Genomic DNA, 17,564 nt, shown 5'->3' with positions numbered 1-17,564 from the left:
GGGAGGATCCCACATGCTGCGGAGCGGCTGGGCCCGTGAGCCCTGGCCGCTGAGCCTGCGCGTCTGGAGCCTGTGCTCCACAACGGGAGAGGCCACAGCAGTGAGAGGCCCGCGTACCACAAAAAAAAAAAAAAAAAAAAGGACATTCCTTTACATAACTACATAGTAAGACACTAAGATAATTTACAAAAATTCTTTAGTACTAAAAAAATATCCAGTACATATTGTAAGTTTGCTCAGTTGTTCCCAAATGTATCATTTATAACCTTTTTTTTTGTATATAGAATCAGAATCCATTCAAGGACCTCAGGGATCATATATTGCATTTGGTTGTTATGTCTCTTTGAATTTTTTTGTGTTTGGGGGTTGCTTAACAAGGCTTGAGGGATCTTAGTTCCCTGACCAGGGATTGAACCCGGGCCACAGCAGTGAAAGCACCTAACCCCTGGACCCTCTCTTTAAATCTAGAACAGTGCCACCACCTTGGGTTTTCATGGCAGAATGCTAGTTTTTTACTTTCTCTTTGGAAAAGGTATAACTGCTGATGTTAGTTAGAGGGACCAGTTCTAAAAAGTATTAAAATTACTGGATCAGTAAATAGCCAGGAAAAGAAGAGGAAGAAACAATCTTGGACTTGCTAGGGCTCTGAGAAGTGGGTAAATACTGGTGTGAACTCTGTTGCTCCTCTTAATGAAATCTTTCACAAGTTCTTTCTTTCTTCTTACTGTGTTCATGTATTAAGTAATATCATCTATTAGTTAATTTTTAGGTTTGAAAGTATTTTAAGTCTTCTTTAGCCCAACTTCTGTTCCCTACCTGCGTTCATGTTTGTTTTAATGAAATTCTCAGTTTCTTCTCAGGCCTTAAAATTCACAAATATCACAAGTACACGTTTTTTGGCCTCTTTTTTTGGTCTTCCGTGTTACATGCCTGCTGATGTTGGTGTTGGAAAGCCCGGGTGGAAGTTGGAAAGCCCGGCTAAGAACTGACGTCTGTTTTGCTGATCCTTTTTCTAATCAGGTATTTTCAGTCATTCAAAGATAGTGAGGTCTTTCTGATTCCTGATGAGCTTGTGCCTTAGGAGCAGTATCATTGGTGCTCCACAGGTGAGGGAAACTTCTTGAAGTTCAGGATAGGTACTGCTTGAAGCCTGAAGATGCTACTGTTCATGCTTAACTAGATTGATTCATTATTCTGATTTCCCATTTTAATTTATGTCCAAATTAGATGGATAGTTTTTTTTTTCTTATAAACAATTTGGATCCTTTTGAGTTTCTTACTTGTTCAGAGAGTGGAAAGAGAAGGTGTCTAATTTTATTTTGCTGAGAATCTGAGCTAATACTTAGACTTTCGGCATTCCCTCTTTATTCTGATTTCCTAGTTTTCTTAACTGTTTTCTTCTACCCCCGTATTTTTGGGATTATGTTCCTGACTGTATATTCAGTATATAGATGATTTTTCTTCATAAGACTGTCAATCTGACTTATGTTTGTGTAAATAGTACAAAAATAAATGTTTTGTGTTTGTGAATATATACAAGATTAGGCATTTGACCACTTTCAGGAATTCAGTTTAATGAGAAGTTACAATTAATTCATTTATAGAATTCATGATACGTTCTTAAGAAAATCAGATGTTCAGAGCATTAGTAGAAAACTGGAAAATTCTGGGTAAGGTAAAAGCTTTATGCCTTTGAGTAGATGTGGTTCTGAGTTGTACTAATAATTGACTGTCTAGCCTGGGGCAAGTTATTTACCTGTCAGTGCATCTGTGGCCTCATCTATAAAATGAAGGTTGGACAATATTGCTTCTTAGTTATAAAACTGCATTTCATCAGGAAACACATGTCAGCATCACCAGATTCTTCTACTCCAAATCAGGTTAACCTGATTATCAGTGCAGTTGAAACTGTATTGTACACCAAGCCCTTTTTTTTTTTTTTACCCCAAGATAGAAAAGCTGCCTTGGACTGATAAGCCTCAGTGTGAGAGGTAGTTGCAGTTACGCTTCTTTGAGTGTCCCTGGTTTGTTGCAGTCTGCTAGGCTTTGTAACGGAGAGGGCCCTTTTCTGTTTTGCTGTCTGTTCTATCCCTAGACCCAGGCCGAGTGCCTAGCACATGGATTCATTAATTAAATATTTGTTGAATGAATGACTGCCAACCTAGGTCACTGGCATTTACACACATTGCCTCATGCAGTCTTCACAGCCAACTTTATAACACCCAACTTTGTAATAAAAAATATAAGCAACCTTACAATAAAAAAACTCAGTTTTGCACATGAGTAAACTGACACAGATGCTTAACCACTTGTTCAAAGCCCCACAGCCAGGGGTTAGGAGCTGCCTCCAAACAAAGCCATTTAAAATTTTACCATTTTATAATCAAATGGGACCTAATCAAAAACTTAAAAGCTTTTGCACAGCAAGAAAACCATAAGCAAAATGAAAAGACAGCCTATGGACTGGGAGAAAATATTTGCAAACAATGCAACTGACAGGGGCTTAATTTCCAAAATATACTAACAGCTCATACAACTCAATGACAAAGAAACAAACAACCCAATGAAAAAATGGGCAGATGACCTAAATAGACATTTCTTCAAAGAAGACATACAGATGGCCAATAGGCACATGAAAAGATGCTCAATATCGCTAATTATTAGAGAAATGAAAATCAAAACTGCAATGAGTTATCACCTCACACTGGTCAGAATGGCCATCATTAAAAAGTCTACAAATAACAAATGCTGGATAGGGTGTGGAGAAAAGGGAACCCTCCTACACTGTTGGTGGGAATGTAAATTGGTGCAGCCACTATGGAAAACAGTTTGGAGGTTCCTTAAAAAACTAAAAATAGAGTTGCCATATGATCTAGCAATTCCACTTCTAATTTGAAAAGGTACATGCACCCCCATGTTCATAGCAGCACTATTCACAATAGCCAAGACGTGGAAGTAACCTAAATGTCCATCGACAGATGAATGGATAACGAAGACGTGGTAAATATATACAATGGAATACTACTCAGCCATGAAAAAGAGTGAAATAATGCCATTTGCAGCAACATGCATGGACCTAGAGATTATCATACTAAGTGAATGAAGTAAGTCAGGAAGGCAAATACCATGTGGTATCACCGATATGTGTAATCTAACATATGATCCAAATGAATTTATTTACAAAACAGAAACAGACTCACAGACATAGAAAACAAACTTATGGTTACCAAAGGGGAAAGGGGGTGGGGGAGGGATAAATTAGGAGTTTGGGATTAGCAGATACAAACCACCTGATAAACAGCAAGGTCCTACTGTATAGCACAGGGAACTATATTCAGTATCCCATAATAAACCATAATGGAAAAGAATATGATAAATAATATATATATATCTGAATCACTTTGCTGTACATCAGAAACTAACATAACATTGTAAATCAACTATACGTCAGTAAAAAATAAAGTAAAATAAAATTTTATCATTTTAACCATTTTTAAGTGCACAGTTCTATGGCATAAAGTATATTCACAATGTTATATAACCATCACTATCATCCATCTTTGCCTGTGCCCTTTTTCCCCCATTAACACTGCCTCCCTTTGTTCTTTAGGGCACTTTTAACTATTTAAAATCAGAGTAAAAACTTTTCTTGAGCAAAAACACTGAAGGAACCTGGAAGTTTAAACTTCCAGGCTGGGCTGAATACTGAGTCAATGTCCTCCCTTTCCCATCTCCTCAGCCAGCTCTGTTTCATGTAGAGTTTTTTATTGGCTAAGAATAGTTGGGTATGTTGTTTTGAACAGGAATACATGCTATCATGTCTGCTTGTTCTCACACTGTGAATAGGAGCTGTTTAGTCTTTTCCTGCGGTTCCTTGGCCCTGTGAGGCAGTGATCTAAATGGTCCAAGTGCTGAGGAGCTGTGTACCTGCCTGATGGGTTAGAGCACCACCGGAGTAATGTCTTCTCTCCGCCTTGTACTTGGGAAATGATTGTGCTTTGTCATCCTTCACTTCTTCTTGCTGCCAGGAGTCCAGCTCACTACTTTCAGTTTCACTTTGGGCTTTAAAAGTATTCCTTAATCTTTCTCTGGTTGAATTTTCTGTATAATACAGGTACAAGTAAGCAGTTTTGTTGGCTTCGCTGTGGGATGAGTTGGAATGTGTGAAAGGAGATTTGGGAGGGGGATGGATCTGCCTAAGTAGGGTAGCTGGACTTTTCCACTTGCTACTGTTTCTCCTGTGCTGGTCTCGAAGTCCTGTTTGATATCAGGCAGAGCCAAGTGGCGAAATATGACACAGGCTGAGGATGAGCATTGGCAATTGTCCTGAGTGCACAAATAGTCTCTTCCCTCCCAAGCATATTTTACAGCCAAGTGAACAGAAGACAATTCAGGCTGTTTGCCTGAGACCTTTGGCAGAAAAATTATCTTTATAAAAAAGTGGCCACTTGGTTTTTATAAAAAGTTTCAGAAGAACAAAATGCAACCTAGGCTTATTTCTCTCTCCCTTGTTTTATCTCTGATCCCTAAGTGTAAGGCTGATTCCAGATGTACTCCTAAGTCTGCTTGCGGGTGGTAGGGTCTGGGCATCCCCAAGTTCGACCAGTCACATATTCTTCACTTGAGATCAGTGTCAGCTAGATAAGGAAGTTGCCGGAAAAACTGAAGTCTAAGCCTTCCTATTGAATGGTCAAGTAAACAGGCACAGTTTGGACCCTGGCCCAGCTCTGCTCCATGTAAAGTAAATTTTATCTAGCACACACATGACGGGCCAGCAGTTGGTGGTGTTGTAATTCCAGTCATGACTCACTAATACTGCAGGCCGCCATTGCATGAGGCTTGACCTGAGGTAGCTGCTCTAAATATAGCCTTCCTTTCTGGCAGCTGCAAACACCTGGAAGAGCAGGCAGGCCCCCAGCAGAAAAGTATTTGCTGTTAATAGCATGTCTGTTGAACAGTTGTGTACTGTCAGAGCTTATTTCGTGCTATGTTTATACATAATTAAAAACAACCCACTGGATCCATTGGCTTATGGTTGGGTTATGTTTAGAAAAATGCTATTTATGTTGTTATTCTGTGGGGACTGGGGATGATGTCACTAGTTTGAGGAAGACCATAAGAGAAATGGTTAATGTAATTACCGACAATTTCTTTGATCTTTAATGAACACAGCTAACTTAAACCCCTTAGCGGCCTTTGGTCTCTGGCACTGAAGAACCAAGCTGTCAGTCGTGTGATTCTGTTCAGTTAGGGACTCTGGTTTGTGTGCTTGGTAGTTCCTTCTGACTTAAGGGGGTTTATAAGTAATTGAAAAGAACACCAGGGACTTCCCTGGTGGTCCAGTGGTAAAGAATTAACTTTACAATGCAGGGGACGTGGCTTCGATCCCTGATCAGGGAGCTAAGATCCGACATGCTGCGGGGCAACTAAGCCCGTGCGCCACAACTACGGCACTTGCACGCCTCAACTAGAGCCCACATGCTCTGGAACCCGCGCACCACAACTACAGAGCCCATGTGCCCTGGAGCCTGCGCACCACAACTAGAGAAGAGAAAACCCACATGCCACAACTAGAGAGAAGCCAGCGCACCACAACAAAGAACCCACGCGCCACAGCGAAAGATCCCACGTGCCTCAGCGAAGATCCTGTGTACTGCAACTAAGACCTGATGCGCCAAAAATAAATTAAATAAATAAATAAATCTTAAAAAACAAAATAAAGAACACCACTATTTACAAAATGGTGTTAAGACCTCACCAAGATCTTATTTTTTACCTATCAGATCGACAAAATTCCAAAATGTTGGAGAAACACTGTTGATGAGCAAGTGGGGAAATAGACACTCTCATACTTTCTTGGTGGGAGCATTCATTAAGTATGTAACTTTTTTATTGAGGGACGTTTAGATATATTGATTAAAGCCACAAATATATGCCCTTTGACCTAACGGTATCACTTGTAGGACTTTATCCTACAGATGCACTTGTATGTTAAACTATGTGTGCTTAAGCTTATATATGGAAGAATTAAAGATTGGAAGCAAACTCAAAAGTGGATTGGTGGGCCTCCCTGGTGGCGCAGTGGTTGAGAGTCCGCCTGCCGATGCAGGGGATACGGGTTCGTGCCCCGGTCTGGGAGGATCCCATATGCCGCGGAGCGGCTGGGCCCGTGAGCCATGGCCGCTGAGCCTGTGCGTCCGGAGCCTGTGCTCCGCAACGGGAGAGGCCACAACAGTGAGAGGCCCGCGTACAGCAAAAAAAAAAAAAAAAAAAAAAAAAAAAGAAAAGTGGATTGGTTACCTAAATAATGATATATCTATACAGTGGATACAGCCGTAAAAAACAATGAGGATATTCATTGTGTACTGACTTAGAAATGTCTTCATGATACAGTGTTAAGGGAATAAAGCAAAGGGCAGTGTGTAATATGTTACCAGTTGTGTAAGAAGAGGGGAAATAAGAATGTATATCATTTGCTTGTATGTGCATAAGGAAGTTCTGGAAGAGTATTTAAGAAAGTAATATGAATAAATGATTACCCGTGTGTGTGTATGTGTGTGTGTGTGTAGGAAGGAAGAGAAAAGATGGGTATTTTTCATTGTATGAAACTTTGAATCATGTGCATGTATTGCTTTTTTAAAAAAATAGATAAATAGGTTTTTTTTTTTTTAATGGAGCTTCTTTGGATTTTAGTCACAGATGCAGAGGAGCTCTCTTTTAATTGACTTCCTTACTCATACTTGCTGTCCTTGTGGGTAAGAGGGGGATTTCCTCACATTGTTGCTGATGGTGCTAATAATGTTTGTTACTTGCTATGTGGGTACCTTGGGAAGAAAGTGATGCACAAGTTTTTGGTCCTGGCGTTTTTCCTGTTGTTCCTCAGCCAGAATCAATGACTCTGAAGATTAACATACCAGGAGCCATCTATATACTGTCTATATATGGGTTCTATAGGTTCCTTTTGTTTGACAATTAGGATAATATGCTCTGGAGAGGACTGAAGTCTTTTGCCTTTTCTCTTTATTTGTAGGAACCTACAAGCAGCAATTGGCGCCTATTATGACTTTGAGAGCCCAAACATCAGTGTGCCCTCTATGTCCTTTGTTGAAGATGTCACCATAGGAGAAGGGGAGTCGATACCTCCTGATACTCAATTTATAAAAACATGGCGAATCCAAAATTCTGGTAAATGTATAAAAAGCAATCTTCCTTGCCCAGTTTTCTTTTTCTTAGTAGTTAAAAGAAATAAGGAAGTGTTTTAGCTTAAATTATGTGATTGTGTAACTCTGAGCTTTTCCTTATACATGATGTAGAATTTTCTTGTACTGGTATGATGACCCAAACACCAATAAAATACTCCCTAGATTAGGAAGAATTTAGGTCTTGATGACATTTAAACACAATTCAATATTCTTTTTTTTTTTTTTTTTTTCTGTGGTACTTGGGCCTCTCACTGTTGTGGCCTCTCCTGTTGCAGAGCACAGGCTCCGGACGCACAGGCTCAGCGGCCATGGCTCACGGGCCCAGCCGCTGTGCGGCATGTGGGATCTTCCCGGACCGGGGCACAAACCCTTGTCCCTTACATCGGCAAGCGGACTCTCAACCACTGTGCCACCAGGGAAACCCTCCCTCAATATTCTTTTGATACCAGGAACTAGGCCTGTGTGTGGTGGTGGTATTGTCTCCACCTGTACAGTTCTACTCCATCATTTTATTTCTGCTCTAATTAATCTTGCAGTTATTTCCAGCAAGCTAGAGGAGGTGCATCCTTGAATGGAACAAGGTAGAGTTGTGAGCATCTGCTCTTTTGAAAGCTCATTTCTTTGCAACAACAAGGATGATTGTATCTGAAATTTTCATTGAGCTATCTATTTGAGATGTTAATATCACTTTGAAAAATTGGGTAAGAAGTGTAGGGATTTGCTCAGAATAGAAAAGATGGAAAGATTGAGAAATTGCTTTTTTTAAAAAACATTGTTTTGACATACTGCTGACTTAACATAAGTTAACCGTAGTTCTTTGAAAATAGTATCTGAATATGTATCTAGTAACTGTTTATTATCACCTTTTACTTGTTAAATTCTTTTCTAATGACTTTTTAAATTTGAGTGAGTTTAGTATTTCTTGTCTCATCCAGTAACAATTTATGCTGACTAGGTGAGGATGTTTTAACTTCCTTATTAATGAGGATTTACAAAAGAAATTCTAAGAGATGGAAAACTAGACAAAAGGAATATTTAGCTAAAAGTTTGTTGGTGTCGGGGAACTGTGTCTAGTAAGGTAATCTGATGTGAAATGATATAAAACTCTGGGGACTCAAACCTATGAAAGTGACCTTTTATTGGACCCTGTTTACTTTTCAGTTCTTTATACTTCAGTTCTTTTGTGATGGGGAGAGACTGGCCAAGCTAGCCTTTTATATAATAATTGATGTACCAAATTATTATTCTTAGTTTTTCTGGCTAATTTGGAAGTAACTTTACCTTGGATGAAGGTTTGGTGTGTCACTGAGCAAAAGCACATAATCTGGATTGACCCAGTGTTGTAGATGACTGGGGACATCAGTGGCTTTGTAAAGTTTCATTAGCTTCTTTTCTCTTTTGGTTATAACAGTGTGGTGCATTGTTAGTTTGAGAGGCACATGGTAATACAGGAAAACAGCCATTTTTCTATTTTTCTTGAAATTCTTGTTCCAAGTTTGATTATCTTTACGTTGTCTAATTTCTTTCTCACCTTTCTTAGTGTTGTCTGCTTTTAAAGATATTAAAACAATCTCTTTAGGTCAGCTTTTATTCATCATATTCCTTATGTGAATTACTAAAATCTGTGTTACTGGTCAAAAATGCTTCTGAAACCTAGCCATGAATTTTTAAAATGAGTAACGTTTGCTTAGAAAGTATAGCTTATTAAAAGTTTTGTTTATTTAAAAGAATTAATCCAAGACCTTGTTTACTTAATGGTGAAAACACTGGAAATGGTCTGGCTTTCCATGGGTTCTTTATAGTGTTTTTAAATATTGAAAGTTGTTAGAGTACTGTTGAAATGTTTTAAATACCATCTTGCTGCAAAATAACCATTTTATATTTCAGAAAGCCTCTTGAAATATCTACTCACTCACTAGACAGTTCCTTGGGTTAATGGGAGATTGTAAGGGTTTGATATAAAATGGCGAGAATGTCAAATCAGAACCCCAAAGAGCCTGCCTTTCACCTTGACTTGGAGAAAATTTGTTCTAGTGGGGCTAGCTCTTTTTCCTCCTGCTTTTGCGTAGTAACTCCAGTTTAAAACAGTCTCTGGGTCTGCAGCCCTTCTTCCTGTAAAAGGACATTTTTGTTCCTGTGCACCTCTTGAAAAACTGGGCAACAGTTGCTAGAGATTTTACCTTTCAAGGTACTTGGAACAGGTAGGTTTTTTATTCTTCTGGAAATCGTTCCATCAGTTGTAAAATAGTTTTGTGTCTGTAAACTAAACGCTTTCCATTTGATTAAGAAGAAACTGGCCTCACATAATTAAGTGACAGGTATATGTTATTAAAGAGAGAGATAAGGAAAGCATGCACAGGCACTGGTTCTTTGGCGTCATCCTAATCTGGCCTGGGTTTTTTCTGGAAATAGAGTGGTAACACAAAGAAGTAGGGTAGGCTGGGACTTCCCTGGCAGTCCAGTGGTTAAGGCTCTGCGCTCCCAATGCAGGGGGCACGGGTTCAATCCCTGGTTGGGGAACTAAGATCCTGCATGCCGCATGGCGTGGCCAATAAAAAAAGAAGTAGGGTAGGGCTTAGCTGTTTCTCCTCAGGCTCTCTTACTCTCATTCATAACCTTCCCTAAGAGATAAGTGCTCACTGAAAGAGTTTCATAAATAATTTTTCACGGTGCTTCTCTACTGTCATGTTTCAGGCATACCAGGAATTCAAATTTACAACAGATGAGATTGATAGGAACTGCATATAGCTGTCCCAGCACTTTCCCCAAAGAAGATAAATGTCACACATTGTTTAAAATTAAACACCTAATATTGTTTAAGTCCTTATATTCAGATCATAGAAAAACTGAAGTGAGACATTTAATGACATAGATGCAGAATCCCAGGATCCAAACTTTTGGTACTGTGTAAGTTTTAGAAGTTTGGGAAACATGACCAGGAAACTTTACAGTTGGAGTTTAAAATGAAAATTTGAAACTGTCCCTCTGAAGATGAAAGGAGGCAATTCTCTTTACCAGCACTTACAGCTTCTCAGTTATTACAGCCATGCTCTGCTGTCCAGCTGTGGTGAGTGTTAAACTAAGCATATTATAACTCTGGTGTTTCTCTGACGTTAATGAAGTAGTTATGATTGTTATATGAGAGAGTGACTTCAGAGTCATCTTTATTTTCTAAACTACATAGAAGTGAATATGAAACAACAGTTGAGGGAAAAAAAGAAACTTGAGAAAGAACAACTGTTCCCTCCATTTTTCTTTTGACTCCTTAAAATAGTTAAGTTTCTTATGTTCCAGTCACTCTATCAGGTACAGGAAGAAAATGGCAACAAGATCAGTGAAGGTCCCTGTTTGCATGTAGCTTAATTTGAAATGCAGTCTCTAAAGCTACAGGGGTTAAAAAAAGAGGGAGGGGGTCTTCACTGAGGTTTGTCTTCTGTCTTGCTCTTTGGATGTTCCTTGTCTCCAAACTATTTCTATAATCACTTATACCTAGTAAGTCTCAGACTTTCTGGAACTGATGGACTTTTATTTTGTTTTTGCCATGCTCTCTATCATCTCAGAATTGCCGCATGACAGGTTTCTTGTTTTGTTTTGACTTTTTATGTTTTTTAATAAAATTATATTCCATGATAACTGGAGAATCACAGCCTTAGTCATATGTGTGCTTGCAATACTTAACTTGGAAAGTCATAAAACACAGATTAGTCTTTCTTTTCTTATATATGTCTACCCCCCCCACATTAAGCCAGTTGTAACAGACTTAATTTGAAGTGCTATTGTGTTATACTTCTCAAATCCAGATTTTTCCGGTATGCTTAGCCTGGTAGGCCAAGTAGCTCATCAGTATTTCCCTTCCTTCTGTATCAAGAGCCAGTATCAGTGACCTTTTCAGAACTCCCTGACCTGACAGTTGGGGGCTGTAAGAACTATATGTCATAATAAACTGTTGGTAACTCTCAGAAGGCAGATGATTGGTTCTTCATTTTATAGCAGATTAACACTTTAGAGTTGATGGTGTATAACTCTTCTAGTTTTTTCAAGAGGCTCTCCAAGTACCACATCAATAGGGTCTGACGTACTAAAAAGATCAGGACCATAGCCTCATAATTGTTAATCATTTAACATTTTACCAACTAACTCAGTATCCTGGGAATACAGCAGTACTCCCTCTTTTGCACAGGTGAGAGATCCAACTGTCTCAGCTGCTTGTGCTTGTCTGCCTAGGACAGCCAAGTATTTTCCACACCCAGACAGTCTTGGTTTCCCTTGTTTTCTTTAAAGTTCGAAAACAGACACATTCTTGGATTTTCATATAAACATTGTCTTGTTATAGATGTGTGTGTCTGTGTGTGTGTGTGCATGTGTATGTGTGTCTTTTAAAGAATAATTGTGAATTCAGCCCTATAATAGTAGTTTAATTTTCCTCTTGGATCTTGGTCTTTGAAGAGACTGACATTTTCCAAGGTACTTCACGTCAACTGCTACTATTCTTGACTAAGACAAATATGCTTTTGCCAGGCCATAGACTGCAGAAATAAAAAAAAAAGAATTTTCATGTATTGCCAGTGTATCATCCACAACCTTTTCCACAGCAGCAGTTGCCCTTTATAGTGTTAACTTAAGAGGGCACTTTGCTGGCAGAACTTTTTTTAAAGAGGGTCTGACAGACATGGCGACCACTCCTTCATCTGCTACCCCTAAAAATCGAAGAGCCACAGCAGGTGCCATTCATTATGGGGCTGAGATCTCAGCAGTAGAGCGTTGGTTGCTTTTCTCTCCAGTTCTCTTTTTCAGTAGTAAACCATCAAGTATATCAAAACCGGCCTGGCACTTCACGAACAAGGTACTGAGGAATCCTAGAGTGCTGTTAGGAGATGAGTTTCAAGCATGCTGAAAGTCCTTCCATGTCCAGCTTTTCATGGTGATTTGCTTTTATAATGAATGTATGTATCTCAATAAAAAGATATATAGAGCTTTCTGTATATAGTAAAAAGGAGTCTGTTGGAGAGACTCACAGGAAAGATCACATCTAGTCACTGTGTGCCTACCTATGACTGGTCAGAAGTCAATATATTGATTTCTCATTTGAGTTAGTTTACGTGAAAATAGGTGTACAGGAGTGGGAACCAAATAAGACTGTTGCCACTTCCAAAGGAGGGAAAGACATTCCTGCCAAAGCCATTTCTCTGTCTTGCCATTCCTATTCTTTCTACAAGCACCTCTTGCTGGTGTCATCACCCCTGAGACAACGGGTCATTGTACTATTATCAGGGCCCACTGTTCATATTTTCCCCACTACTGTTTGAACCTGAAAATGAAACTTTCACTTGACTCCTTTGTCTTATTTTCAGTCTTTTGACCCTCAATCTTTTCATTGTTAGGGACTCCAGAAGAAAAGTCATACATCAGGGAAAAAGCAGTTCTAAAATGAAAATTATACAGAAACGATTCCTCTTTCCTCAATGGAAAGTTTCATCCTCTTTCCTCGATGGAAAAACTGGGGACAGTCAGACATATTTTTACTTTGAATGTCAGTTTAAAAGGTCAAGTGCAAATGGGCACGTGTTCTTAGTAGAGAAAGCAGTCTTCCAAAGATGTGGGCCTGAGCTTCATTTCCATGGCTCTTTTCCAACATCATTCTTAGGTTCTACAGATTCAGTGTGATGTGTGGCCTTCCCTGCATCACCCAAAACACATTTTCTTGAGGAACTGCCTTGCTTTTGCTGTGTGTGCTTTCTCTTAGGGATAGACTGCTGGTCAGAGGTTGCTGACTCTGATTCTTTCTGACCAGTGAGGTGTTATATAGCTCAAAGATATGTGGATGTTTACATATGTGTGAGAGACAAAGAGACCTCTTCTACAGTTTTGTAATGAACTGCACTCAGCATAGGACCATTGATTGCCTAACATTTTTTTCTTTTGCTTGAACTCAGGGGCAGAGGCCTGGCCTCCAGGGGTTTGTCTTAAATATGTCGGGGGAGACCAATTTGGACATGTGAACATGGTGATGGTGAGATCGCTAGAGCCCCAAGAGATTGCAGATGTCAGCGTCCAGATGTGCAGCCCCAGCAGAGCAGGAATGTATCAGGGACAGTGGCGGATGTGCACTGCTACAGGACTCTACTATGGAGGTGAGTATGTCCCTGTGCAGCCCAGAGTGAAGGAATTAAGGTAACATCTTACAGCATCCCCAGTTGCTCACAGAGCTTGTCAAATTATGTAGCAGGGTGTGCTCCCTTCTAAACAGCGACCCCATGCGGGTAAATGACTTGAATTTAATGACTAATTGGTTCAGTCTAGTGGCCTCCTTTTTATACTAGGAATTTAGTTAAAGTTTAGTGAAGTGTAATGAGATATATATTGCATTCTAAACAGTGATTTAGTAGTGCTGCTATTTTTATTATATAATCCAGTAGGTGCTGTAAGAATACTGAAGGCAGTCCTTGTTCTCCCAGTCTCTAGACAGAAGTTCTATAAAAACAGATAATGCACAAAATGTGCATACTTCTCTCCACCTGATGACCTGTCAAGATGCTAGTACCTCTCACTCCTTCTTTTTACTGCCATACTGTTTGGACAGAGTGATTTACACTCATTGTCTCTTCTTCCCATTTACTTTTATTTTTCAAACCAGTCAGTCCTTTACCCACTCCAGTGATGTTTATCAGCAACTACCCAGTTTCCAAATCCAGTAGCCACTTTCCAGTCTTCATACTAACTGACCCTGTATCATTTGGCACCAAACTCTAAATGTTTTTTGAAGTGTATACCTTCTTAGACTCACATGGTACCTCTCTTGTTTCTTCTCTGAATGTTCTTTGTCTAGTCTCATTTTTGCCCTGGGACTACAGACATAGCTTGATTTATTGATGTTCACTTTATTGTGCTTTACAGATAATTTTGTTTTTTACAAATTGAAGATTCGTGACAACCTTTCATTGAGCAGGTCTGCTGGCACCGTTTTTCCAACAGCATTTGCTCACTTTGTGTCTCTGTGTCACATTTTGGTAATTCTCACAATATTCCAGACTTTTTCATTATTATTATATTTTTTATGGTGACCTGTGATCAGCAATCTATGATGTTTCTATTGTAATTGTTTTGGGGTGCCACGAACAGTGCCCACATAAGACTGTGAACTTAATTGGTAAATGTGTGTGTTCTGACCATTCCACCAATTAGCCATTCCTCCGTCTCGTTTCCTCGCCTTGGACCTCCCTATTCCCCGAGACACAACAGTATTGAAATTAGGTCGGTTGATAACTCTACAGTGGCCTCTAAGTGTTCAAGTGAAAGGAAGAGTCACACATCTCTCACTTTAAAAACTAGAAATGATTAAGCTTAGTGAGAAAGACATGTCAAAAAACAAGATAGGCCAGAAGCTAGGTCGCTTGTACCAAACAGCTAAGTTGTGAAAGCAAAGGAAAAGTTCTTCAAGGAAATGAAAAGTGCTACTCCGGTGAACACACGAATCATAAGATAAGTGAAACAGCCTTATTGCTGATATGGAGAAAGTTTGAGTGGTCTGGATAGAAGATCAAATCAGCCACAACATTCCCTTAAGCCAAAGCCTAATCCGGAGCAAGGCCCTGACTCTCTTCAACTCTGTGAAGGCTGAGAGAGGTGAAGAAGCTGCAGAAGAAAAGTTTAAAGCTAGCAGAGGTTGGTTCTCGCAGTTTAAGGAAAGAAGCCCTCTCCATAACATAAAAGTGCAAGGTGAAGGAGCAAGTGCTGATGTAGAAGCTGCAGCAAGTTATCCAGAAGATCCAGCTAAGATAATTCATGAAGGTGGGCTACACTAAACAAGAGATTCTCAGTGTAGACAAGACAGCCTTATATGGGGAGAAGATGCCATCTAGGACTTCCATAGCTAAGGAGGAGAAGTCAGTGCCTGGCTTCAAAGGACAGGCTTTCTTGTTAGGGGCTAATGCAGCTGGTGGCTTTACGTTGAAGCCAGTGATCATTTACCATTCTGAAAACTCTAGGGCCCTTAAAAATTATGCTCAATCTGCTCTGCCTGTGCTCTGTAAATGAAACAACAAAGCCTGGATGACTGTACATCTGTTTGCAACATGGTTCACTGACCATTTCAAGCCCACTGCTGAGACTTACTGCTCAGAAAAAAAGATTCCTTTCAAAATGTTACTACTCATCGACGGTGCTCCCGGTCACCCAAGAGCTCTGATGGAGATATACGAAGAGATTTTCATGTCTGCCAACACAACATCCGTTCTGTAGCCATAGATCAAAGAGTCATTTCTACTTTCAAGTCTTGTTCTTTAAGAAATACATTTTGTGAGGCTATAGTGAATCCTCTGATGCATCTGGGCAAAGTAAGTCCTTCTGGAAAGGATTCACCACTCTAGATGCCATGAAGAACATTTGTGATTCATGGGAGGAGGTCAAAATACCAGCATTAAGAGGAGTTTGGAAGAAGCTGACTGCAACCCTCGTGGATGACTTTGGAGGGCTTCGAGACTCCAGCGGAGGAAGTAACTGCAGATGTGGTGGATGTAGTGGGAGGACTAGAAGCGGAGCCTGAAGATGTGACTGAATGGCTGCAATCTCAGGATAAAACTTTAACCGATGAGGAGTTAACTTTTTACGACCAGCAAAGAAAGTGGCTCCTTGAGATGGTATCTACTCCTGGTGAAGATGCTGTGAAGATTGTTGAAATAACAACAAAGGACTTAGAATATTACATAAACTTAGTTGATAAAGCAATGGCAGGGTTTGAAAGGTCTGACTCCCAATTCTGAAAGAAGTTCTACTGTGGGAAAAATGCTATCAAACAGCATTGCATGCTACAGAGAAATTGCTCGTAAAAGGAAGAGTCAGTCAATGCAGCAAACTTCATTGTTCTCTTACTTTAAGCTGCCCCAGCCTTCCGCAACTCCCAAGCTGATCAGTCTGTAGCCATCAACATGGAGGCAAGAACTTCCACCAGCAAAAAAAGATTACAACTTGCTAAAGGCTCAGATGATGGTTAGTGGTTTTTGCCAATAAAGGATTTTTAAATTAAGATATGTACATCGTTTTCTTAGACATAATGCTATTGCACACTTAGTACAGTGTATAGTAAACATAATGCACTGGGAAACCAAAAAATTCGTGTGACTCATGGCAGTATTCACTGTATTGCAATTGATCTGGAACCGAACCAGCTATATCTCCAAGGTATGCCTGTCCTAGATTGTGAACTGGGCCCTGTTCATGCTCTGTGACCTCATTCACCCACCTGGCTTCATCTGTCATCAGTACGGCATACATGGTGGTACTCGAAGTCATATTTGTGGTGCAGACTTTTTGGAGTTTCAAACCTGTATTTAAGTGCTCGTGGACAGAACTCCTGGATATTCTGTAGAGTTTTGAATTTTAGTATCTCCTAGGCAAAACTTATATTCTTGTAATTGTCATCCCACTGAGATGATCAGGCCAGAAGGTAGAGTCATCTTTTGTTCTGTCTTATCATCCTTAATCACAGACCAATTCCTATTCTTTTCTCTATATCCTATGTCCTAGAGATCCAGAGAAAAATAAATAAAAAAGAGTTCCTGTCCTCAGGGAGCTCTTAACTGGACTCGTGGCCAGTGGGACCTTTGGAGTTATTTCAAGGAGTCCTGGAATTAATTTTCTCATATATGTTTTGGCAGCCAGTGGAAACTTGAAGTATTTCTCTGACTAAAAAAATTAGAATGTTAGTGTTATCCTTTGTAACATCATTCTTTGCCAAAAACCTTTGTGCCTCCTGTAATGGAGCCAAACTCCTTGGCACAGGGCTTAAAGCTCCTCATGGGGCTTCCCTGGTGGCGCAGTGGTTGAGAGTCCACCTGCCGATGCACGGGACATGGGTTCGTGCCCTGGTCTGGGAGGATCCCACATGCCGTGGAGCAGCTGGACCCGTGAGCCATGGCCACTGAGCCTGCGCGTCTGGTCCCTGTGGTCAGCAACAGGAGAGGCCACAACAGTGAGAGGCCTGCGTACCGCAAAAAAAAAAAAAAAAGCTGCTCATGATCTGGTCTGGCCTCATTTTCACTTTCATCCTTAGTCACCTCTTTACTCCCCACAGCCAATCCCCAAAGACACCACATGATTTCACTTCTTCATGCCCTTGCTCATGTTGTTCCCATTGCCTGAAATACCTTTTTCTTTACAACAAACCCCTGCTCATCCTCAGCACCCTGGTGAAGTCACCTTTCCTCCTTCCCTCCTCCCCACTTCTTACTCTCCCCTCTACCCCAAGGAAATACCTACTTCCCTTTCACTTATGCACATGCTTGTTATTATAGTTAACACATTGTGTTTTAGGTGTTTGTTTACGTATCCTTTTCTCCTACTAGACAGCGAACTATTTGTTGAATA

General features: G+C 40.1%; 1 protein-coding gene across 3 annotated transcripts in view; it reads left to right on the top strand.

The window, feature by feature from the left end:
- Positions 1-17,564, top strand: part of ILRUN (inflammation and lipid regulator with UBA-like and NBR1-like domains) — a 119,249-nt gene that overhangs the window by 32,504 nt on the left and 69,181 nt on the right. For all 3 annotated transcript variants that reach the window (XM_082639756.1, XM_082639755.1, XM_082639757.1), the window contains exons 2-3: positions 7,031-7,185; positions 13,136-13,333. In XM_082639756.1, coding sequence (XP_082495882.1) covers positions 7,031-7,185; positions 13,136-13,333 — 353 coding nt within the window. The remainder of the gene's footprint in view (positions 1-7,030; positions 7,186-13,135; positions 13,334-17,564) is intronic.

The sequence above is a fragment of the Mesoplodon mirus genome (assembly GCF_964341445.2).
Source record: "Mesoplodon mirus genome assembly, chromosome: 12".
NCBI classification, from domain to species: domain Eukaryota; kingdom Metazoa; phylum Chordata; class Mammalia; order Artiodactyla; family Ziphiidae; genus Mesoplodon; species Mesoplodon mirus.
The sequence above is the reverse complement of the archived record's forward strand: the minus strand, read 5'-3'. Positions and strand labels throughout refer to the sequence as shown.